The sequence below is a fragment of the Podarcis pityusensis genome (assembly GCF_964106645.2).
Source record: "Podarcis pityusensis genome assembly, chromosome: 17".
Taxonomy (NCBI): Eukaryota; Metazoa; Chordata; class Lepidosauria; order Squamata; family Lacertidae; genus Podarcis; species Podarcis pityusensis.
The window spans coordinates 32,058,371-32,084,816 of NC_138042.1; the positions used below are offsets into that span (position 1 = coordinate 32,058,371).

General features: G+C 43.9%; 1 protein-coding gene and 1 long non-coding RNA gene across 2 annotated transcripts in view; one reads left to right on the forward strand and one right to left on the reverse strand.

The window, feature by feature from the left end:
* Window positions 1-26,446, forward strand: part of LOC308466361 — a 110,615-nt gene that overhangs the window by 30,395 nt on the left and 53,774 nt on the right. The window lies entirely within an intron of this gene.
* PIGG (phosphatidylinositol glycan anchor biosynthesis class G (EMM blood group)) overlaps window positions 1-26,446 on the reverse strand; it is a 60,649-nt gene that overhangs the window by 8,107 nt on the left and 26,096 nt on the right. Inside the window, exons 11-12 of the mRNA XM_080986724.1 lie at window positions 19,603-19,912; window positions 7,343-7,506 (exon numbers count right to left, since the gene is read on the reverse strand). Coding sequence (XP_080842850.1) covers window positions 7,343-7,506; window positions 19,603-19,912 — 474 coding nt within the window. The remainder of the gene's footprint in view (window positions 1-7,342; window positions 7,507-19,602; window positions 19,913-26,446) is intronic.

Here is a 26,446-nt window from a genome sequence, read left to right on the forward strand (position 1 = left end):
TTCTATATGGTTCTTATAGATGCCTCAGCAGGTGCTGTAACTCTCCACCCCCAAAGGTGCACTCCTTCTCCCGAGACAGACAGATGCCAACAACAATAAAGGAGTTTTATAAGGGGTGGGGTGGGGTCACAGCAACCCAACTTCGCAAAACTAAAAGGAATGCTGATGGCTTTGGCTTGTATTATTCATAGATCATTGTATTCTTTTACTGCAGTACACATGTTTACATACATATTACTTTCATTTTTTTTGCTAAATTGTGTTCCTGGGACTTTGTCTTTCTGTTACCTACAACTGGGGACACCCACCCACCCTTTTTTATTGTACAAGAAAAGCGATGGTTCGGAGGGGGCGTCTTGCCGCTGCTAAGTTCCAAAGCAGGCCCAAGATGATGGGAACCATCTAAGTGCCGGGCAGAAATCCAGACGTCGACTTAACAGTTCAAGAGATGGTTTGGCAGACACCACATGGCAATCACAGAGAACTAAAAAAAAATAAGCCATACTGGTGGCTCCCAAGGCTGTAGATTTATTGCCCATTAACTTTGTAGAGCTATTACACATGACCTTTTGTAAGCCCTGTCATAAAGAAAAGGCTTTGTCATCATGACAGTCAGGGAATAAAGAGAAATGATGGGACTGCTCATACATGAAGACAGCTCTCGCTGAATGGGTAATTGGGAAGGAACCAAAATGAAACATGTCCAATGGGAGCTGTTGCCGCCAAGCAGTAATAGCGCTTTTGGAGCAGCAGTTCCGCCAGTGTGTTCCAGGGAGCTGTGGTTTCCTTGAAAGCATGCCAACGGCTCCTCGCGGAGGCAATCAGTAATGGCATGCAAGCTTCTTGGAACGACAGCTTGCCCAGCGCAACTGGCATTCCCTGGCAACATGGGGCCATGGGAAAGTGCTATGTGTTGACTATCAGTTCTCACAGAGAGCTGGGTAATTTGCAACAGGCCTGATGGGGCCCAGTGTGAACTCTGTCTATGTCCCAGAATTCCTTGCACACTGCACAGGTGTTTCACGGCAGAGGAGCAGGGGCTCGTCAGAAGACAATTCTATTGCCTATGTATGTATAAGAAACATGATCCATTGTATGCTGTGGCCCGTGTACTGCACAATACTGCAGATATGGCTCAACTGAAGGTCCTCATTGTTACCCCAATACTATTTTATAAGATATGAGGTGAGAAGCTGCCTGTCAGGTTCTTCAATTGGGAGAAAATTAGTCTCCCTGGTTGAGATGATGATGATGATGATGATGATGATGATTAATTGAGTTTATATACCGCTCTATACCCAGAGGTCTCAGGGCGGTTCACAGAAAAGATAATAACAATTATTATTATTATTATTATTATTATTATTATTATTATTATTTCATTATTTATACCCCACCCATCTGGCTGAGTTTTCCCAGACACTCTGGGCGGCTTCCAAGACATAGAAAATACAAAATAATTAAAATAAAGTAATTAAATACAATATACTCCCATGGAGACTACCTTACACTGCATTTAAAACCAAAATCGTGTTTGGATAGAAACTGTTTAGACCACAGCGCCACCCATGTCCCTTGCAGATTGATACTCAAGGCCAAATAGTAAGAGTGCAAAGAGCAGATTTTTGATTTTTGGCAAAAGACCCCACAGTCCCACTGCATCTGATGGGAGGAAAAGCCTGCTTTAAACTGTCAAAAGGTGACAGGCCAATCCCACTTCATTAATGAAGACGAAAGACTCCAGAAGAGAGCCACCTAGCTGGCAGAAAGCCTATCCTTCAGCTTCCACTATTTGGCTCTGCTAGCCACTGGTCTTGTGCCAATTTGATCTTCAAAGCTTGACACAATACAGGCGCAATTATTTCCATTTACTCAGCGTGACAATGCGCCCCCACCCGCCAGCATCAAGGCACTCAAGATGATCGTTCTAAAGGGCCGGCAACATCAAATCTTTGATTCTATACACATCTCTAGCACTCATCACCAATTATCAAGCTGAGAGGTCCATCTGCTATCATTAAGGTGCACGTCAAATAGCACCGAGGCACCTGAATGTCACATGCATTAGGAACTAGTTAAGATAAGCGAGGTGTGCCTATGAATGTATGGTCAACGCAGGGGCAATAAATCCATTTGTTCAGCTACTCTCCACTCCTCAAACCAGACCTGTGTTTCTTCAATGTTTGATACCTATAAAGGTATAGGTATCCATTAGGTCCAGTCGTGGCCGACTCTGGGGTTGCGGCGCTCATTTCGTTTTATTGGCCAAGGGAGCCGGCGTACAGCTTCCGGGTCATGTGGCCAGCATGACTAAGCTGCTTCTGGTGAACCAGAGCAGCGCACGGAAACACCGTTTACCTTCCTGCCAGAGTGATACCTATTTATCTACTTGCACTCTGACGTGCTTTCGAGCTGCTAGGTTGGCAGGAGCTGGGACCGAGCAACGGGAGCTCACCGCGTCGTGGGGATTCGAACCGCCGACCTTCTGATCGGCAAGCCCTAGGCTCTGTGGTTTAACCCACAGCGCCACCTGCGTCCCTTGATACCTATAGGCTGGGTTTATTTTAGGAGGCAGGTGCCGCCGTTGTTTATTGGAAACATTTGCCACAGTTCAACCAAGGCTCCCAGAGGAGCTTACAGTACAGTGCATTACAGAGCCTAGTGGGTTAGAGTGTTGCTGATAATGTTTGCAGGTTCGATCCCCGTATTCCTGCATTGCAGGGGGTTGGACCAAATGATCCGTTGGGTCCCTTCCAACTCTACAGTTCTACGTATTTTTATTGATCAGTGCTCATAAGGACAATCTCCTTGCAAATTCCAGCTAGATCTCTACACTTTGGCGGGGGGGGGGTGGAGAGAAGAGGGAGGCTGCAGAATACAATGAAATTTGAGAACTGAAGTGAATCCTCTTGAACACTGTACTTCATCAGGAGTTTCTTCCCTCTCCAATGTTAGCCTATTGATGAACCAAGCCAAGGTCAGCTAAAAGTTCTCCAGGTTCCTGTCTGCGTGAGGAGCATTAACCATACCATGAATAACACTTGTGATTCTGTGGCGGCTGTTAAGGGATTCTGACAACACAGCCTCTGCGTCCTGGGAGGACGTGTTTATGCAGGCTTTGCAGCCGGCGCTAGAATTGTGTACTGCACAAAAAACAGCTTATTAAGTTTAATAAAGGGTTGGAGGAGGGGTGGGGGGGATGTGCTGTAGGTTTTGTAATGCAAAGCAGAATTACAGGCACACAGGCAATCTCTCTGATGCACAGTAGGTGCTTGCTAAGTCTGTAGAGACGCAATACCAAAGCACTTGGTAAACAAAATGATGTGCCGCTGAACACACTAGCCATTGGATTCAGCAGGTAATGGTTGTCATAGGCCTAAACGCTGGTTTTTATATTGGGCAGTAGTGAGACTGATAAGCCAATCTCTACTTTGAAGTGAAAATCACAGCAACCTGGCAGTAATTCAAAGGCAGGTCCTGTTCTCTTAATATAACCTCTGGCGAGTCAGGATTTTCCCAGCTTGTGTGCTAGTGAGGCAGAGAGGCTAAGTAGCTGAACTGTGGAATCAGGAAGACCTCAGTTCTCATGTCGTCCCTCCTGCCCACCCATGGAATCTGCAATATGGAAATAATGGTGACCAACCTGGCAGGTTGTTAGGAGGATCACTGCCTTGGTCAGGCTGAACCTGTGCTGGGAAAGACACAGGGAGTTCCACCCTGTTCATTCTGGCATTTGATACTATGAAGCATGGTAGCCTTTGGGTACGATCTCAGGTTGGCGTATGGAGGCACCAACTTTGGATGGTTCTGCTCGAACCTGAAGGTGGGATTGGGATGCACGCCTTACAGGGCTCCTCATTCGACATTTGCATGAAGCCAGGAGTGCCAACTTGAATAAAATATGGGGAGAGGGGTTCTAGGTAAGCCCTGCCCCACATAATCGATCACAAGGGGGCGAAGGGACCTCAGCCCCTAGGGCATGAAGCCTACAAATGAGGTCTGAGGGTCTGGAGTTGGGTGTTATCAATATGGTGACAAAAAGCTCTCTTTTCCAGCTGAGTTCAGTAATGCAGATGAAGTTGCCAAGGAAGGCAGAAGCCAAAATGTTTTAACTACACAGCATTAAACCCTTCTCTGGCCATTCACCTATTTTCACATTATGACTTTCATCTTAACAGAATCCTTTTAGGACTCTCGGTCTACTTCTTTGGATGGCCATGTGGCTGTTGTTCATTTACCTCTCCTGCCCCTGGGTATATTTTTCTACTTAGCTATATAAAGGTTTTGGAATGAAAACACCTTTTTAAAAAACTGGTGTTAATGTGACTGTCGCTGCAAGGATTGAATTAGCTAGTCAGTGGCAATACCTCAACAGGGGTATTTTCCTTTTAAAGGATCTGAACTACACTGCATATGAGCGAAATTCACCCATCTAGTAAGGCTTTAGGAAACTAAAGGGAACACAACCAATTAAACTAAGAATCTATTTTAAGAACATGAACAATATTTGCAGCTCTTTAATCAAGCAGTCCAGCCAGGAAAATTTGTCATTCTGATGTAATGCAATTAATCTTTTTGCCAAATTTTCCAGTTGCTGTTGTTCGTCCTAAGTTTTAATAGGAACTGTTTGCGTTGTTTAAAAAAAATGGAGATTATATACTTAAAACAAACACTTTCATCCCACTAGGGCTTGTCCAAACATTACTTCTGGAGCCGATATTAAATGATTTTAACATAGTTCAAATTAATTAAAAATACTGTAAATACGTTTCTCTTAATTGTCAAGTCATCTTAAGTTAATGTTTTAAGTTGCTGTAAAATAGATTATGAATAGTTATTAACTAATCATTTGTTTAGTTGAGTCATTTTTCCAATATGTAACTCAAAGTACTTATTTCTTTTTGGCAACTAATTTTTAAAATAATAGAAAATAATAAAATATAATAATAATAATAAACACCCCACCAGGCATTTGCAGCTGGCTACAGGGTAGTGGCAAGTTTGACATGGTAATGTTTATGTTGTCATTTTAAGCATGTAAGCTGCTGTTTTCATTATCTTCTAGTTTTTATTTTGGAGTTTAATAGTGCTTTTATTTGATACTTGTAACATAAGCAGCTTTGACGATCCTTATAGGGGAGGAAGGTGATTTTATTTATTATTGTATTTTATATATAAATATATATATAAATAATATGAACTACCATATTTTAAAAAGGAGAAAGGCGACAAGGTCTCCTGAGTTAGGAATTCTCCTGAGTTTTTACCAGGAAGCCCCACCAACAGCTTCAAATTAGCTTACATATAATGAGAAAGCTTCAAAACCAGTGCTCAATATTAAAAAGCTGATACACATTCAGCCGCAAGCCCTTTACAGAGGTACCTCAGGTTACATACGCTTCAGGTTACATACGCATCAGGTTACAGACTCCGCTAACCCAGAAATAGTGCTTCAGGTTAAGAACTTTGCTTCAGGATGAGAACAGAAATCGTGCTCCGGCGGCGCGGTAGCAGCAGGAGGCCCCATTAGCTAAAGTGGTGCTTCAGGTTAAGAACAGTTTCAGGTTAAGTACGGACCTCCGGAACGAATTAAGTACTTAACCCAAGGTACCACTGAATATTGTGAATATATACATTCACTCTATGGGGGGGGGTCTACAATTTTTGGATGGCCTTGTTGGCCATGCCGAAAACCCTAGTCACCACCCCCAAAGAGAAGGGTAGGAGGAGACACGAGGCCAACTGGGTGATGCTGCTTGAAGGTACATCGAGTGCCCTCAGGCTATGGCATCCCACTCCCTGCTCCCCATCATTCCTACTCTGACTCAGGAAAAGTCAACAGGTGTGGAGACTGTCAGTTTGGATCTTTGTAACCAAGGCTCTCCAGTGCTCTTGACCACATAGCCATATCCCAAGCATAGGCAAACCTGGCCCTCCAGATGTTTTGGAACTACAACTCCCATCATCCCTAGCCAACAGGACCAGTGGTCAGGGATGATGGGAGCTGTAGTCCCAAAACATCTGGAGGGCCGAGTTTGCCTATGCCTGCCGTATCCCATTTGTGTTATTTTGAGCCAAAGCAGAAAAAGAAAGCACACCTTTTCCAACCCTTAGGATCAGACTTCTGACACTAAACCTCCGCTGCCTTCTTCAGGAGAAGGAAAGGCTAAGGAGTAAACCCTTCACAAAACCAGAGTGGAGTCCCTAAGACAGTTGGATGGTGTCTTGTACGCCTCCTTCCGGCAACTCCTGCAGCTAACTGTAGGGATGATCGCAGAGTGGGGTCCGGAGGGAGCACAGTCCCCACCCGCAGGCAGCCTCAGCCTGCCTGCACGCGTGACCTTGGGGTGCGGGGCAACCCCCCCCCGACAAGCCACAGCTGTCTCAACATCGTTGCCTCTGTCTAACCTTTTGCAGTCTCAGTAGTCTGCGGTGTCCTGTCTGTAACCCTTGTCTCTGAGACCTATTGTCTCCTTCATCATACACTGTGCAAGGGGAAAATGACGCGGTGGAAACAGGTGCCAAAATAACTTTGTACCACCCCACGATCTCGGGACCGGAAGATGTGTAAAGGTCACAGCCCAAAATGTATCTGCCTGGTTTGCATATTTGTGTCAATAAAAGGAGGCTCCACAGGGCTGGCCGGCAGCTCGCTTTCAGCTCACCTGTGCGCAGCTCACCTGCATTATCAACTCCTGCCTCATGTCCCTCACTTCAGCTAAGCTGGTGCCAAACGTATTGCTCTGCTTTCCTTTGGACCACATCAGCGAGGCCGGGGTGGGGGTGGGGTCTTGTCGCCTGGGTAGCCCAGGACCTCCATACACACAGCCTAGGACTGCATCCCAGGAAGGTCACTTTGGTGCTGCCAGCGCAGCAGTTTGACTCCATTGTCAGCACTCCATTGTCTCTTGAGACAGACAGATGCCAACAAAGCCTTTTTGAAATGCTAATATGGGGGGAAATGTGGACAATTGCAAGGCAGAATCTGCAGGCAGGTATGTTTATCCCCCCTGCCCAGGAATTCTCTCCCCACCCACCAGTAATTTTTCACTTCTTTTCTCCAGCCAGACTCTAAAAACCCAATTGCTGGATCAGTGGGCAGAATAAAAAAGAGCCTCCTGCTTGCCTGCCAGTCCTGCCCTCTTAAAACGTTCCATTATCTCGGCCCACGCAACTTTGAGAACACGCATTTGCCAAAACATCTCCAGCTCGCCCCTTAGGCTTGCGAAGTTCGCTGGAGCATGGACTGTGACATTCAGCACACAGCCAGAAAGAAATTAAACATTTAGCAGTATTTATAAAGCTGCGGTCAGTGCAAAAAAACCCCAAACACACAGATTACCTGCTCACATCGGAGCTCAAATAGCATAGCAAATGAACGGCCCACAATAAAGGTCCAGAGTACGTTGCAAATCCAGTTAGGAAGATGGCCGGGATTTCCACGTAGTTATCAAGCCCGACAAAGCCAGCCGAAACGTCCACAGACGCAATGCTGTTTGAGTTGCCCTGGAAGAAAAGGAAAATACTGAGCAGCTAGATCCACACAGTGAAAATTTGAAAGCTATTCTGCGAGGTAAAGGTACCCAAGATACATCTGGAGGTCATAAGGGGTAGGAGGCCTTTCAGAACTCTGTCTTTACACCTTTCCCCCAGGCCAGGGGCAGGGAATACTTTTAGCCCAAAGGGCAACACTCTGACTAGTGGGCGACTGTCCAGAGGCTGTGATTCAGGCACAGAGAAGTCAGAGGTTTCTACATGTACCGTATTTTTCACTCTATAAGACACACTTTTCCCCTCCTAAAATGTAAGGGGAAATGTGTGTGCGTCTTATGGAGCGAGTCCAGGCTCCATGGCTTCAGCAAAAGCAACGCGAAGCCTCCAGAGCGCAGCGGGAGCTCCCACTGCGCTCTGGAGGCTTCACGCTGCTTTCGCTGAAGCCAGGAGAGCAAGAGGGGTCGGTGCGCACCGATCCCTCTTGCTCTCCTGGCTTCGCTTCGCTTGAGAGGTGCTGCGCAGCTTTCCCTCTCTACGTAGCGCCCCTTCAGCGAAGCGGGAGGAGAAATAGAAGGGGCTCCGTTTCTCCTGCCGCTTCGCTGAAGGAGCGCTGTGGAGAGAGGGAGAGAATATTTTTTTTCTTGTTCTCCCCCTCTAAAACTAGGTGCGTCTTATGGTTGGGTGTGTTTTATAGAGTGAAAAATACGGTACATCTCTCCATCCAGTAAGAGGCATTATTATAGATCAAGGATCCTTCCAGCCAGGCAGAAGAACTGGAGGAGTGTGGCATTGTCAGTGAAGGGGGTGGCCTGGGGAAGCATCTCCAGGGCCCATTACCCAAGACCCGAAGTTCCACACTCGAGCCCTAGACATTAAACAGGCGTCAACTATATCATGTTTCCTGCTGCCTTCTTAAGAAACCTTTCTGTTTCCCAAGCATTTCTGGATAATTATTGTCATCAACAAAAGGCCACTGATCACTATGCAATATGTTCTGCTACATTTTATGCTTTTTTATTTCCCTTATAGTACACTGTTTATGTGTGTGCATGTGCATTTTTTAAAATATAAATTTCCTAAAGAAATAAGACCATTAATAGTAACAGAGACCTGGAGACTCAATCAGCCCCCAACCTCAGGAAGCTGTCCACTATTGAATTGAAATACTTTATTGTCACTTGTACAACTTGTATACAGTAAGATTACAAGAGCACCACCCACTCAGCTCTCTTAGTCTCAATTCCCCTCGTTTACTGACGCACACCCACCAAACCCAAAAGTCAGTTGCCCTGTTGTTATCTTTTCATTCAGCAGTCTAACAGCCCATGGATAAAAGCTGTTATTTACCCTGTTGGTGTAACTAATCATGCTTCTTTATCTTCTGCCTGAGGGCAGGAGATCAAGAAAGTGCCGGCCAGGGTGTGAATCATCCCTGAGAATTTTCCTCACTCTCCTGAGGCAACTTATTCCGCAATGTCATCCAGTGGATTCACGGGACAGCCCATAATATCTTGTGCCGTATTCACCACCCTCTGTTGTTGTTGTTGTTTAGTCGTTTAGTCGTGTCCAACACTTCGTGACCCCATGGACCAGAGCACGCCAGGCACTCCTGTCTTCCACTGCCTCCCGCAGTTTGGTCAAACTCATGCTGGTAGCTTCGAGAACACTGTCCAACCATTTCGTCCTCTGTCGTCCCCTTCTCCTTGTGCCCTCAATCTTTCCCAACATCAGGGTCTTTTCCAGGGAGTCTTCTCTTCTCATGAGGTGGCCAAAGTACTGGAGCCTCAGCTTCACAATCTGTCCTTCCAGTGAGCACTCAGGGCTGATTTCCTTAAGTATGGAGAGGTTTGATCTTCTTGCAGTCCATGGGACTCTCAAGAGTCTCCTCCAGCACCATAATTCAAAAGCATCAATTCTTCGACAATCAGCCTTCTTTATAGTCCAGCTCTCACTTCCATACATCACTACTGGGAAAACCATGGCTTTTACTATACGGACCTTTGTTGGCAAGTTGATGTCTCTACCACCCTCTGTAGGTACTTCCTATCAGTTGATGTCAAACCAGCGTACCACACCGTGATGCAGTATGGTAGGACACTTTCTATTGTGGACTGCTAGAAGGAGATCATCAAATGTTGATTGACATTGTTCTTTTGCAATGCTCTGAGGAGATGGAGTCTCTGTTGGGCTTTCTTAACCACCTGGGTTGTATTGATTTTCCAAGTAAGGTCTTCACTTCTTCACTGAGATAAACTCCTAGGAATTTAAAGGAAAAGACTCTCTCCACACAGCCCTCCCCGATGTACAGCGGGGCTAGTTCTCCTCTCTTCCTCTGAAAGTCCAACACCATCTCCTTTGTCTTGCTGATATTAAGGTGCAAGTTGTTCCCTAGGCACCATGTAGATATTATGCACCTCACTCAATTTCTTAAACAGACATAAGCAAAGAGCCCTTTAAGTCTCAGGTGTGTGCACCAACAGAAGCTTTTGAAGGCCAAACCATTTGTATCAGGAAATGCGTTACCTACATGGAAGGTGTATATGGAGAAGGCGGTGCTGATTATGGACACAGTGCTGCAAAAGGTGAGGTTTTAACCCTTTCTTCCAGTTTTCCCCAATCGAAATCCCCCCTCACATTTGCTATTTACCGGGGGTGGGGGGAAGAGACCATAAGTGTATGATCACGAGTACCTGAATGCTTTGCCATGTGGAGTAAATAGCAGCTTGGAGAGGAGATAATTTGGATCTGATCTCTGTCACATCTAAGCCTTCTAGAGTCCTCCATCATGCTCTTCATTCCTATTTGCTAGGGTCCTAGCTCACACGGGGAACCGACTAACTGTTGCTCTTCAAATTAGGGACTATGGGATTAAAACAGGCATAGGCAAACTCAGCCCTCCAGATGTTTTGGGACTACAACTCCCATCATCCCTGTCCACTGGTCCTATTAGCTAGGGATGATGGGAGCTGTAGTCCCAAAACATCTGGAGGGCCGAGTTTGCCTATGCCTGGATTAAAAAGTTCATGGATCCCATCAGTTTGCCGGGAGAGTCGGTCAGTGGCGGGAGACCATGTGCTGGCCTTTCAGCTCTCGTGTGGCTTAAAAAATGTCCCGTGTGGATAATCCGGTCCTATTTTTCTAGAAAAAGAGGAACTGGAAGTCACCATGAACACCTCCCTTGTTTTCTTAGAATGGCAATGGTGCCTACCTGAGAGGTGCTGGAACTGAGTTCCGGTTGAAAAAACCCCTGGGATAATCCATTGTTGTTGTTGTCAACTCAGGGATATAAAGGACAATATGAGATCCCTCCAGTGTTTAAAAGAGGCATTCGAACCACTTCCGTATAAATCACAAACAAGTGGCTTATTTATTTTTAGTTTTCTTTATATAAAGATTTTATATACTCCCCCAGCTCAAAGCGAATCTGTTCTTCGTTCCTTATTTGATTCTGCAGTTTAGAGCGCGGCATACCTTGAGGTAAAGTGTACTGTGCAGATATTACATTTTAAATATTTACGCTGTGCTATGCGAATTCTGTTCCCAAGAGGATGCCAGCTTCACAAAGCCATTGCCCGGTGCTCAGAGGCGTATACAAATTTGTATTCGGGAGAGGACAAACCGTCAGAATGGAAGCATTGTGCAGAGGAAGCAGCCACACAATATCTATCTACTGCAACGGGAGGCCTAAGTGGCCAGACAAATGTTCTCTTTTGTTCGTTATAAATTTTTGAACATGCATTAGAAACAAAATGAACAGAACAGTAATTTTTAATGGGGACTAGGTTCTATATCAAGATGTAGACAGAAATGGGCGAAAAGCAAAACACAACAATGTTTATAAGGTAACAAAACTCAACGTCTACTTTCACGTCACTTTGAGAGGAAACCCACAAAGCACCCAGTAGATTTGGTGAGGAACGAGGACAAATCTCTGGCTTCCTAGCTTGTACATACACTAGGGATAGGCGATATCTGGTTTTCAACTTCATGACATATCACCAGCTAAACATCGCAACAAACCGATATATCACAATGTCTGAAATAAGGATAGAACCATGAAGAGGCATTGGCTGGCTTCACGTTTCCCCCCACATTATGATTTTTGCATAGCACACAAACACACACACATCATGATTCGCCGTATATTGCCATGTCAAAAACTATGAAACCGATATCACGATATGTACTTCAAACCACTTTTGGACGATATATTGCCCAGCCCTGGCACACACCCATGCCAATATCACTCACGATTAGAGCCTGAGATGTGGCCTGCACACCAACCCTTTGGGACTTGTTTCAGCATTCATCCACCCTTTGCCTTATAACCACAAGCATGCACACATTGGGTCCATGTCAACCAGTACCAGCACAATTCAAAGTGTTGGTGCTGACCTTTAAAGCCCTAAACGGCCTCGGCCCAGTATACCTGAAGGAGCGTCTCCACCCCCATCGTTCTGCCCGGACACTAAGATCCAGCTCCGAGGGCCTTCTGGCGGTTCCCTCATTGCGAGAAGTGAGGTTGCAGGGAACCAGGCAGAGGGCCTTCTCGGTAGTGGCGCCCACCCTGTGGAGCACCCTCCCATCAGATGTCAAGGAAATAAACAACTATCTGACTTTTAGAAGACATCTGAAGGCAGCCCTGTTAGGGAAGTGTTTAATGTTTGAAGTTTTATTCTGTTTTTAATGTTCTGTTGGGTGGCTAGGGAAGCCCAGCCAGATGGGCAGGGTAGAAATAAATAAATAAATTATTATTATTATTATTATTATTATTATTATTATTATTATGCTCCACAGCATAAATGAGGCATCTGCAGGCCCACAGGTTCTCCATTCCTCCTCTACGCACGGTGGATGTGGCATAAGCAAGAGGTTTGTTCTGGCACATAACCACACGAAAAGCATGTACGGAAGGTCGCAGGCTGAATCCCTGGCACCTCCAATTAAAACACTCAGGTCACAGGTGACGGGAAGGGCCTCTACCTGAGAATCCTGGGAAGCTGCTGCCAGAGTAGACAATAGTGGGCTAGGTGGGCATACAGTCCAACAAGCTACGAGTCAGTTTCCAATGATCAACAGCGCCAACACAGGCATTGGTTAGTTTTCAGAAGGCAGAGCCAGAGATGGAGTGTTTATGGTCCTCAAGGGAGCAAATCCAAATGGTGCTTCTCATGGTGGCAATATAACAGTACGCAAAAAAAAAAAATCTTCTCTGAATAAATAGTTCACCCTACATATATATATATATATATATATATATATATACACACACACACACACACACACACACATATAAATATATGTTTATTATTTACATACAGCTTTTATACCCTGCCTTTTAACTGAAAATGTCTCTCATAGCAGCTTACAAAAATCAGTTCTAAGATAGTCCTTGCCCCAGTAGCAAAGAATTTTAAAAGACACAAGTGGGAAAAAGGAATGGAAGGGTGATTCATTCCAATCATAGAAGGGAATATTCTTTGCATATCCCTACAAGCCACTGTCCCAATTCACACACCCCAGAAGCGATGAGCTTCACTTGTTCTGCCCCAATACAAAATGGTGGCCTGACCAGCTTGGAAAACAGAGATAAACACTTCAACAGACTATCAGTGCTAAGCATCTACGAAAGGGTTGAGTCGGAGTGGCAGTTAAAGAGTTCTTCAACCTAGGGCAAAACCTCCTGTATCTCCTTGCCTGGAGAGCAAAACAAAAGAGATGGACGGAATACAAAGCCATCCCACAGCCCTGAAAAAAAAGTTAAGGTGGAGAACTTGTTAAGTTGTGGGTGAACATATCAGACGACACAGCGATTCTTCAAACAGCTCTTGTTTATTCACAGGCCAGAACAGAACTGAACTGAAGGGTTCAGCCAGCCTGCTTATATAGAGCTCCACTAGAATGCAACAGTAACCACTTTCTGTAACTATCCAATCACTGAACGTCACTTTCGATCCCTTATTTGCATATGTGGACCTGAGTGAAAACTATCTACGGTATCCCCCTGCTGGCCCAGGGTGAGAACCTCAGTACATAACAGAACTGCTATCTATTTCTGAGACATGTATTTCCAAGCCTGGTGGTAAAGCTTCAGATCAAGCAATGAAATAGGCTCCAATTTCTTATGGGAGTTCTTGCAACCAGAACACCATGCAAAACAATTTAAATGACAGCGAAGAAAGTACAGTCTCAGGCACAAGAACCAGAATCACGGGACTTGAAGGCGAAGTATCTTTCAAACTACATTTCAGGGAATTCAGAGTTAACTCTGCTGGAGGGCCAAATGCTTGAAATATCAGTTGCTAAATGCTGTTGGGCTCAGGATCTCCTTGCGGAAATCCCAGAGACACCTGGCTGGCCTCTGTGAAAACAGGATGTTGGACTAGATGGGCCTTTGGCCTGAACAACAGGCTCATCTTATGTCCTTATGTTTAACTCGGAATTCCTCAGACGCTCATCGGGGCTCCTCAAAGAAGATTAATAACACTGGCAATCTTTCCTGAAACACCGGTTGCCAACAGCTATTATTAATCTTCCCTTCCAATGTGCAGCCACCGGGAAATGTTAAGCACATTGTAGCACACTCTCGGTTCATCTGGGGCTTTGCGGAGGCCCAACAGATTGTAGTAATGTAGGACCTGAAATAATGCCCTGAAACACACCGGAACATTTTCTGGAGTGTTCCAGGGCTCTACGGCCGATACCAGAGGATTCCCTGGCAAATAAGTGTATGTTGGAAGGTTCTCTGCAGCCAGGAAAAGCTTTACAGTGGTGCCCCGCAAGACGAATGCCTCGCAAGACGGAAAACTCGCTAGACGAAAGGGTTTTCCATTTTTTGAGCTGCTTCACAAGACGAATTTCCCTATGGGCTTGCTTCGCAAGACGAAAAACGAAAACGTCTTGCAAGTTTGTTTCCTTTTTCTTAACACCGCTAATACAGTTGCGACTTGACTTCGAGGAGCAACTCATAGAACGCGGTGTGGTAGCCTTTTTTGAGGTTTTTGGTGATTTTTGAAGCTTTTCCAAAACTTCCTTTAAAACTTTTTTTGGGGGGTTTTGGATTTTGGGTTGGGGTGTTTGGAATTCAAGGACTTGGTTTTGGGGAGGGGTTTGCAAGAATCTGGAAGCTTGTGTGTTTTTTTTCTGCATTTTTATGATTTTCTGTGACCATTGGGCCACTCTGCTGTTTTTTAAAAAAATTTCTGGATTTGAATTTCTGTGTGGTGGGTGGCTGGGGGAACAGTTGAGGAGGGGTTTGCAAGAATCTGGGCGCTTGTGTGGGTTTTTTTTTTTTTTTTTGAATTTTTGTGATTTTCTGTGACCATTGGGCCACTCTGCTGTTTTTTTTAAAAAAAAATTCTGGGTTTGAATTTCTGTGTGGTGGGTGGCTGGGGGAACAGTTGAGGAGGGGTTTGCAAGAATCTGGGAGCTTGTGTGGGTTTTTTTGAATTTTTATGATTTTCTGTGACCATTGGGCCATGTTTTTTTTTTTTTTAAAAAAAAGGTTTTTCTGTCATGTTTAGAAACTTAATTTATTGTTCCTTCAATTTTTGAAATGCTCTTTACGGTATGTGTGACTTTAAAGAGCACTTAATAAACTCTTGTTGTACCAAATTTGGCTTTGTTTGGACTTTTTTTGACCATAGGAACACATTAATTGAATTTCAATGCATTCCTATGGGATTTCGTGCTTCGCAAGACGAAAAATTCGCTAGACGAAAAAACTCGCGGAACGAATTAATTTCGTCTTGCGAGGCACCACTGTAATCTCTTAAATCAGATTTCTCCTCAGATTTACCCATTTTAGGACTACGGCATGCCCCAATAATAGGAATAATTTACTATTTATACCCTGCCCATCTGGCTGGGTTTCCCCAGCCACTCTGGGAGGCTCCCGACAAAATATTAATAATAAAAAGCGAAAAAACACCAAACATTAAAAACGTCCCTAAACAGGGCTGCCCTCAGATGTCTTCTAAAAGTCAGATAGTTGTTTATTTCCTTGCCATGTGATGGGGGGCGTTCCATAGGGCGGGCGCCACTACCGAGAAGGCCCTCTGCCTGGTTCCCTGTAGCTTCACTTCTCACAGTGAGGGGAACTGCCAGAAGGCCCTCAGAGCAGAGACAAGCTACGCACCCAAGTCCATGAGGTCCGCAGAGGAAGCGCCTTGTGATATTCTGAGACATTACATCTGCTTCCTTGAGGGACCTTGATGGGAATCGTAGAATGCAATGCAGAAATCTCAACTAAAGCATCCATGACAGATGGCCAACCAACTTATGCTTAAAAACAGGGGTCGGCAACGTGCATCCCATGGGCTGGATGCGGCCCACGAAGACTGTTTTACCGGCCCACGAGCCGCCCCTGAACCAAGCCTCCCACTCGGCGAGTCCCCCACGCGCTGCACTAAACTGGTGCAGCACAGTGCAGGGACTCGAAGAGTGAGGCCAGAAATCAAGTCTGCGCACGCGCAGATACCATAAATCATGTTTGTGTATGCCCAGACGCCGAAAATCGCTTCTGTGAAAGCGCAGTTTTCGGAATCTGGGCATGCACAGACGCTCTTTCTGGCACCGCAGACATGTGCAGACACACTTTCCGGTGTTGCACTGTGCCAGTCTGGCCCACAGATGATCTCCGTGGGAATGATCTGGCCCATGGCTGGTAAACCTTGCCGACCCCTGCTTAAGAACCTCCAAGGAAGGAGAGTCCACCACCTCCTGAGGGAGTTCGTTCCACTGTCAAACAGCTCTTACTCTCAGAAAGTTCTTCCTGGTGTTTAGCCAGAATCTCCATGCTTGTAACTTGAATCCATTGGTTTGAGTCCTGCTGTAAACAATCCCTAAGAACTAACAGTATCCTGTTAACACCACCATGATCCCATCCAAGCAGTCTGGTGTGCAGACATTCTCCTGTCTACCCTATAAACTCCACACACACATATATCCCCACTGTAAACACAAGGCCTCCAAATATTTCAGAAGCTTAAGGCTTTCCTTTCTAGAATAATCCTGAGGAAGCTTGCGTTAAATAAGTACAGGGAGATGGAGGGAAGTATATAAGCAGTACTTTTCATTAGGTTTTAATGGGATCTTTAAAAGCTACTCGTACTTGCTGCCTCAGAACTTCAGGATCATTAGCCAATCTGTCGCAGGAGGGGTGCATGGATGGATAATTCAATTAAACCAAAGTATGAACCAAGACTCTACCAATATACTATAGCCTCTAATGCAACAGAAAGTCTGCAAAGAAACCATATGCATCTCACCAGCATTGCTTAATTGCCAGCAGTTCTACACAAGAACACAGCTAAGAGAAAATGGCAACACAGAGTTTAATTTAAGAGTATTCCAAAAATAGTATTCCTGAGGCTTCTAAAAGCGTTTCCAATTTCAGTTACAGGGTTGATCACATGAACTATTTTATGAAGACCGACTGCCTGTTAATCGCTCAAGCTTCTTTTAACATGGAGGTGGGGGGGGCAGTGTTTAATGACTTTTCTGGGTGCAGGGCATGCTTTTCTATTAATAGTGAAGCAAAGCCAAAAGAGAATGTATGCCTAGCAGTGTGTCGGTAGGAAACAGGACAGGTTTTAAAGAACAAGTATTGGTGTGAAAAAATAAAGGGGTGTCTTTCCGTTGCCAGAACCACTAATCCTGTAGCAAGTATTCTGAATTGGCTTGAACATGTATTTTATTAGAAGGTGTTCTGAGTGCCCCAGCGGACAGGTGGAGGGGATGCAAATCCCCATTTCCTCTTTTAAAAACTTGAGTGGTGAATTTGCATGCAAGAAATTCACCAGAGTTTCCTCATGCTGTTGTTGGCATCCATCTGTCTCAAGAAGACAATGGAGTGCGCCTCTGGGGGCAAAGTCAAACGACTGGAGAATCACAGCGCCTGCTGTGGCTGCAGAGACCGGTAACAACTGCAGCCTTCTGTGTTGTTTTTGCTGTGTTAGCAGCACCAAAGTGATCTCCCTGCGGTGAAAGCCTGGGCAGTGTCCTGGGTTGCCTTCCTCGGAAGTCCCTTCCCGACCGTGTTGATGTGATCCAAAGGAAAGCAGAGCGATACATCTGGTACCAGCTTGGCTGCAGGAGTCGCCGGAAGAAGGCATACGAGACACCATCCAACTGCCTTAGGGACTCCACTCTGGATTTGTGTAGAGTTAACTCCTTTGCCTTTTCTTCTCCTGAAGATGTCCCGCAAGGTAGTGCGTACAGATTTTTCCTCAGGGTTTACTCCCGAAGCTGATCTCATGAATGAGTATAGACACAAGGCAGCAGAGGTTGGGGATCAGTTTTCGTTCTCCTAGATGGGCTACCCTTCCAACTTGACAAGCCTCATCTGCCCCTTACAAGTGTAGAAACCGCTTTCTTGACCATTAGACTGGCCTCAACCAGAGCCAGGGCTTTTTCGGCTGTGGCTCCGATCTGGTGGAACGCTCTGTCACAAGAGACTAGGGCCCTGCGGGACTTGACATCTTTCCGCAGGGCCTGCAAGACGGAGCTGTTCCACCAGGCCTTTGGCCAGGGCACAGCCTGACTCCCTCCTTTGGCAATCCTTACAGAACTTCTAGCCCAACGGTTGCCATTCATTTTATTGGAATTAATTTTATAATGAAATGATTTTAGAATGTTTTATCGTTTTACTGTTGTTAGCCACTCTGAGCCCAGCTTCAGCTGGGGAGGGCGGGATATAAATAAAATTATTTATTATTATTATTATTATTATTAGACCCACACCATTGGTCTAGTCTGTTCAATCTGCCGGGCCTGTCTTTGCTGCCTAAATCATCAAATGTTTGAGACCCATCAGCTACCCTCACCTGGTTTAACCAGCCGGTCAAAGCCATTGCCCAAGGTGTGGCCACTGTCATATGCTGACAGTTTCTGGCAGCCGCAGGTGAAAGATCAGTGCAGGGTTGGGATCAAAGGTGGAAGAACTATCCCAGAAGGAGCACAATATGTCCTCCACCAGAGGAACTACCCCTCCCCTAACACCACATACACTTCATGTATTCCACACACATTAGTATGTTCTCCACTATAAAGAAGGATCATCTGTATTTTGGTATTTTCAATTCTTCAAAACTTAATTGCCAGTCTCCACAGGCAAACATTTTTGTAGTACAAAGGTACAATAGCCACTACAGAAATTCTTCATGCCACTTCTCTCCCTTCCATATGAAGGTTGCATTTAAGCAGAACTACAATTAACCTTTGAAAAGGACTCAATCTGAATTTTCATAAATTGAATTAAAGCTGGCAAGATCTGGCCATTGTTGCCATTGCTGAAATTTCTTGGTAAGTGGCTTTAAGTCTCTTTAGAAGCGAGAGGTCTTTTTAAATGCTTTGAATGAAAACAGAGCTTGCCTAGAAACCCAAGGTTGCCACAATGCTACACAAAACACCCAGTAATTCATTTCCATAGACTGCCTTTCGGTCCAGCAAATGAAAAACAAAAATTTAATTCTGACGAGAATTAATTGGTAAACAAAATATAAATACGAACCATCGATCAGCTTGCTAAAATATTAAAAACAAAAACAAAAAACATGGAGAGGAAGGTGTTAAATGCTCTCTTAAAGTCCAAAAAGGACAACCACATGGGTTTCTTTCAAGCCAAAGACTTGCATGGAAAAGAACCTGATGATTCTGGTCTCCCTCAAGCAAATTTCTTAAGGTCCACCACCACATAAACAGCTGTAGCAATGGGCCCTGCCAACCTGTGTCCACGTTCCATACTCAATGTAGCCCTAGTTCCTGGTCAAGAGTTTATCGCCTAAGAGGCAAGCATTTGAACTGAAACAAGAAACTGGCTACAACCAAGGAAATACAGTGGTACCTCAGGTTAAGAACTTAATTCATTCTGGAGGTCCATTCTTAACCTGAAACTGTTCTTAACCTGAGGTACCACTTTAGCTAATAGGGCCTTCCGCTGCCTCCAAACCGCCGCTGCGCAATTTCTGTTCTCATCCTGAAGCAAAGTTCTAACCTGAGGTACTATTTCTGGGTTAGCAGAGCCTGTAACCTGAAGTGTCTGTAACCTGAAGCGTCTGTAACCTGAGGTACCACTGTATGTTCCTTCTAAAGACAATATTCTCTTACCTGGAAAAAGAAGAACGCTTGTCCAAACCAGTAATGCATGATGGTAACTTGAGCTGCATCAAACTCCAGCGGCTTCCAGACGTACTTTGTCATCATGGCTTGGATGAGAAGACAGAAGACCAACACGGGCAAGTTGTGAGGCCTGAGTAAGAGCGCAGCCAGCAGGACCAACCCACTGTAGATTTCCCACAATCCTATAAACTTTGTCTTAGCGTCTGTCGAGAGAACCTGAGATTTGAGCAAGTCTTTGGTGCCTGTGAAGACGATGCCAAGAACAAAGACATAGACGAAACGTGCTTCAATTATGCCCCTAAAATGAGAGAGAAAAGATAGAACAAATTCAGCATCTGATGGGTCCAAAAATCTGCTTCTGTTAAAACTAGAATAAATATTCCTGGAGGAATGAAGAGTCCAAAGTAGGCCCATCCATGAAGCAAAGCTGGGCAATGGGTTTTGGGGTGTCATTACCAATGGAACAAGACATTAACAAGAAGTGACTGGAATAAATCAAAGAGTTCTGTGTGGAAATCTTCCTGGTGGATTGTACCCCCATGGGATGCAGTGTTAGAAAATGGGATAGAAAAGCTAGGAGCTAAATGGCTTCTGGGACTTGGGTTGTGGGGACCCAAACAGAATGTCTAGTCATCGCGGGGTGGGGTGGTCAGCAACACTTTTTATTTATTATTTTGATAAGCAAGAATTAATATGCAATTCACGTGACACATTGTTAACATCACATTTTTAACAGAAATTGTTAATACATGTTTAATTTGGTGTTTACAATAAAAAAAAATTGGTAGCATACTTCAGTTTTGAAAACACTCTACACTTTATTGTTAAAACTCCTTAACATATTGTCTGTCCTTAACATATACTTTGAGGCTTCAAAGCACATACATTTCAGTAATCCTTGAGTGTCAGCCGGGTGCAAAAAATGGCACCCAGACTCTGTGAGGTGCTCAGAAATGGAGAATCTTTAGGCACAAAATGTGCCTAGCGCCCTGCTGATTTTGAACCCTGATGGGATGCCGGGTAAAATTTGCCCTCAGAACTTCCTGTTCTACAACTCTCAACCATAACCCTGTATGTTTATTCAGCTATGAAAATCTGGAGCCTTTATACCCGTTATGGGGATGTTATTCCCATGACGAAACCTAATGCTGCAATCCTGTGCCCATTTACCAAAGAACAATGGACACTGAACTCAGCAGGAATTATTTCTGAGTAAACCCCAAATCTTTTGAACACCCACTCTTTCAAAGTTCCAACAGCTCCGTCCAAAGTCTGTTCAAACTTTGAAAGAGTGGGTGTTTAAAAGATTTGGGGTCATTTCACCTCTTATTTCATAACCTGTCATCACATCTCCATTGATAACGACTAGAAATTTATAGTGCGATCCTAACCATTCCTACTCACAGTGCAAAAAGTATTGCTACATGCCACCCCACTACCCAAGCGAGCAGTGCGAGATTCCAAGGGTTCCAGGCACTTACCCAGGGTCTGTGTTTCCTTTGGAATGAGGCACAGTGGAGACTGTGGCGTCTTTCTGTTATATTGTTTATTTACACATACGTACAACCTGAGCCTATGATGGAAGGGTTCACAGCATTCGCACCCAAGAGGGCCTTGCTTCCCCCAAAGCCACAGCTGTCTCTCTCTCAGTTCCCAGTTTGCTGCTTTGCTTCTAAGCTCACATCACTGGCAACTCTTTGCTCTCATTCCCAGCTTTGTCTTTCCAACTACCCACAAACTGGGGTAAGGTACCTGTACCATGCACAGAGCCCCAGTCCTTTGATCCCCGTAATGGACCATCACCCAGGCAATTGCCTCAACAGGAAGCTAGCCTGACTTATATCTTAACACTTGCTGGATCCAGGGGTTTGGGGAGGAGGTCTACCCCCCACCCCTCATAGCAGAATCTTGGGATACTGGACCCTTGCCCCAAGGAACGCTAATCACAAGCAATTCATAGAAACAATGTTAGAGGTAAAGAGTACTAGTCTTAGCATCAAAGCTATATAAAAATGTATGATTTGGCAGTTAAACCCAAAACATAGTGCATGGAATAACAATTCCTGCATCCGAAGACCATGTTCTCAGTGGTGTCTTTCATTTGAGTTGGCGCCCAGCACCCAGGCAAAGAAATGAACAGCTGACTCAAGCTCACAGGGCCTTTATCTCCCTTTCTTTCTCTGGAAATCACTTTGAAGGAGGATGTTGAATTTGAAGGCAATCAGACCCCTGCTGAACTCCTTCAAATACCTCAAGAGGGACGGGAGGGCTAAAAATAAGGGGAAGGTGTTGACGGGCTGATTTCCACTATTCACATGCCTTTTGAACATCAGCAGGAATTGGATTTTTGTACACAACCAGGGTGCATAAAGGACCTGTTATTCTGTAAACCACCATTACCTGATGAATTGCACTTTCTAATGGTTTTGGGGAATCGGAGCAAGAAAAGGCGAGAGAAGCCAGAGCTTTAAACAACTAGACTTAAAATCACATGCCGCTTTCAACGATGGCTGCAGCCAAACCCATTATACCCAGGGGCTTTCAAACTTTTTATTGCCAAGAAAAACTTTGGCATATCTGCTGAGGAAACCTGTATATCTGCCATGGAGCTGCCAGTGTGTCCTAGGCTCCCACTGCACTCATGAGGAGCACTGAAGAGGCCTGGTATGCCTCAGTGTGGTGGCATGTCCAGAACTCACCTGCGCACCGTCCTGTACCTGCACACTGAAAGGAAGTAGAAGTAATGCTAGCATTCAAAGCATCTCAACTGCCACTAGGGCTGTGCGATAAATTGCCATACCTTTGAATTGTATTCAGGGCCGGATTTCGGTTTGATGAGGCCCTAAGCTACTGAAGGTAATAGGGCCCTTTATATGTCCAGCTGACCTTTGTCAACAACAAACTGTTGCTGTTTTTTGTGTTGAATATATGCTATATGGTAATTTATGGACCTAATAGGTATATAAAGCCATTTGCACATAACAAAATATGTATTTTATCAAAGTAAGTGTTGAACTGAAATACAATTAAGAAGAAGTATATTAATAGTGAAATACAATTAAAGAAGTATATTAATAATGTAATAATTATTAAGCACTAACTGTATGTAGGTTCTATTTTATTTGTTTTTTATCTTATATTTTGGAAATGTACCGTATTTTTTGCTCTATAAGACTCACTTTTCCCCTCCTAAAAAGTAAGGGGAAATGTGTGTGCGTCTTATGAACGAATGCAGGCTGTGCAGCTATCCCAGAAGCCAGAACAGCAAGAGGGATTGCTGCTTTCACTGCACAGCGATCCCTCTTGCTGTTCTGGCTTCTGAGATTCAGAATATTTTTTTTCTTGTTTTCCTCCTCCAAAAACTAGGTGCGTCTTGTGGTCTGGTGCATCTTATACGGCGAAAAATGCAGTACATCCAGGTTTGTTTTTTCTTTAAAAAATTTTGGGGGGGCCCAAGAGAGTGGGTCCCTAAGCTATAGCTTATTTAGCTTATACGTAAATCTGACACTGGTTATAATAACCTCTTGATAAGTGTTTCAACAAGGCAACTTACTGGTGAACAAAAGCTGGACAGCTTCGCGGGGGTAAGCACAGCTGAACTTTACAGATACAGTGGTATCTTGTTTTGAGTCCGGGATCCATTCCAGAGCCCCGGACGCTCGACAAAAGGGACACTTTGCGCACACACACAGAGCAGTTTGTGCTTCTGCGCATGCGGCAAACCCGGAAGTAACCCGTTCCAGTACTTCCAGGTTTGCTGCAGACGTTCACCAAAATGGACGCTGGACTACTGTACTTTGAAGAGTTTGCAGGCTTTGTTTGCTCTCTCCCTCCACCTTCCTAAAACACACACACACTGATAAATAAGGATAGAAGCCTGAGGCTGCAGCCAATTTTAACCCCTCGCAAGCACACAAACCAGAAGAACTTCCTGCTCTCAAAAACTCTCAAGAGCTCAGCTAATTATGCAGAGGCTGCTAACAGGCAAAGTAAACAGGGAATGTGAACAAAAAAATGGAAAGCACTCCCTAACGTTAAAAAATAAAGGGAGGAAGTGTTTTTGTTTTTATTTTCCCCCTAAATAGCTTTCCTCCATGTTAAAAAGGAAGGTTCCTTGTTTGGTTGGTTGGCTTTAATGGATTTTAGTATTGTCTTTTTATACTATGGCAATTCCCCCTGGGACGTTGGTGATGAAGGGCGGGTAGGGAATATATATATATATATATATATATATATATATATATGTATATATGTATATATGTGTGTGTGTATCCTGAACCTTGCTCAGTTAGCAAACTCCATTATCTTTAAGGCACCTTCACATCTCCAGTTGATAGCATAACATTTCTCGGGCATTATTGCAAGAGATCTTGAAAACCACTGTACTACCAAAGACCAGCAATTTAAGCAAATTACAAAAAGGTCCCTTTCCAACTGTACAATTCTATGATAAGATTTTTTTAAAAAAAACACATTATATTTCAGTCTATGATAATTGGAATTAAAATGCTGATTGCACTTAAGCTGTCAGAAGCAGGTTTTTGGTAGGCATTTCAAAAAAAAGTTATTCGCTACTCTAATTGCATTAAAAAATACCCTCTCTTTTCAATTGAAGCAGTTATAACGTTTCTGTTCTGTTTCAAGAAAGAAAGAAAAACATTTGACCCTAAGGAACATCCACCAAAAAGTTAAACTATGCCACTAGTAAATCAATCCATATAAACAAATGTGTCATTTAAATGAAGGGCTGTCTCCAACTAAGTCCTACTCAGAGTAGACCAACTGGAATTGATTGGCCTATTTTTATGAGTTTACTCTGAGGAAGACTAATATTGGATACAATCCTATATTAAACAGCTAAATGTGTTCCACTTTTTATTATCAGCGTTGAATACCTATTATATCAATATGCTACAATTCTTACATAACAGAGACTTAAACTTTCTGAAAATGTTGAAGTCATTATTTTTTTAAAAGGACCTATTGGTTTCTCTCTCTTCTTCATCCATCCCTGCCAAAACATGTTTGGGAGAGCAACTGAAATATATGCAATATTTAACATTCTCATAAACCCTACCTTTATTTTATGGCTTTATCAGTATAAAATGCATTATTTATAAAGTATACCATTTGCTGTGTTTCCGAAATTCACAAAGCAGTCCTACGCATCCTTGCTAGGAAGTAAAACCCATTCTGTTTAGTGAAGTTCTCCCATGATAAGCACACAAAGAATTGCAGCCTCAAAAAGTATGCCTCTGTTCTGTAGAAGCAAAATTACTAATATATGATCAAATACTAGAGAAAGCTGCAAAGTGCTTTGCCCTATGGTACCTTAAGTACACGTATCTTAAGCGTTTGTCATCTGATAAGTTGAATGCCCTGAGATCCATGGATGAAGGGGCTGTATACCAATTTAATAAATAATCATAATGATAATAAGTTGGGGAAAATAAATGTTGAAAACAGAAAAGTAGAAATTTTGTTATTAACAAAAGAAAGTGTACTATTTGGAAGAATGGTCTCACACAGTCATAATGTTGATGACTTGCTGCATATTTAGATAGTTAAACTTTTGCAGTACAGTCGTACCTTGAATCCCGAATGCCCTGGAACTTGGACCTTTTGGCTCCCGAATGCCGCAAACCCGGAAGTGATTGTTCCAGTTTGTGAATGCTCTTTTGGAACCCAAATGTCCGACGGGGCTTCCATGGCTTCTGATTGGCTGCAGGAGCTTCCTGCAGCCAATCAGAAGGCACGATTTGGTTTTCGAACATTTTGGAAGTGGAACGGACTTCCGGAACAGATTCTATTCTACTTCCAAGGTATGACTGCATTATATTTGAGGGATGTATATGTCGTTACAGCAAACACAGAAATCACCACTTTCTAATGTTGTTGTAGATTATTTTACATAAAACTCTTCATAGAATACATTTTAAATTGAATAAAACCTTGTCTTAAAAAAGCATGTTATTCATTTCAAAAGAGAAAATATTTTATAGCAATTCTTTTTCTGTATTCTCCCAACTGAAAATAAAATTCAGAGGGAAAATGGCATGTACCCAAATAACAGTCACCCACCCAACTCCCAGGTCTTCACACCTTTGTATACCCATATTCTTCGCCTGGTCCAAACCCCACCTGTCTTCCCCACAAACTACCTGAGCACAACTATGCTGGTTTTATGAATCAAGCAAAGGACAGGGAAATGCTGTACATGCAAGTGGTCTAAATGACCTACTGGGGATGACAAAAGGCTACATTTGGCCGTGTCATCAGACACAAGGACCTCCACAAACCACAAGTCCAAGTTACTTTTAAAAATCTTACTTGCTTCATAAATGAAGAGACCACCAATTAGTTGCAGGGAAACATCAATTCAACCACCTCTCCTTAAAAGTTACAGGAATGCATCCTAGTGTTCCAGTTCGTACATGTAGCTACAAACACTCTCGAGATTTCTAGCTATTAAAATGAGTGCTCTCATTGACGTTCAGAAACAGAAGTTTCTTGCTGTATTTTTAATGAACTTATTTATAGGCCAACTTTTGGGGCGTAGTCCAGTCAAGGAGGCATATTTTAGTGTGTGTGTGTGTGTGTGTGTGTGTGTGTGGTGTAGTAGTACCTCGGGTTAAGTACTTAATTCGTTCCAGAGGTCCATTCTTAACCTGAAACTGTTCTTAACCTGAAGCACCACTTTAGCTAATGGGGCCTCCTGCTGCCGCTGCGCCGCTGGAGCACAATTTCTGTTCTTATCCTGCAGCAAAGTTCTTAACCTGAAGCACTATTTCTGGGTTAGCGGAGTCTGTAACCTGAAGCGCATGTAACCTGA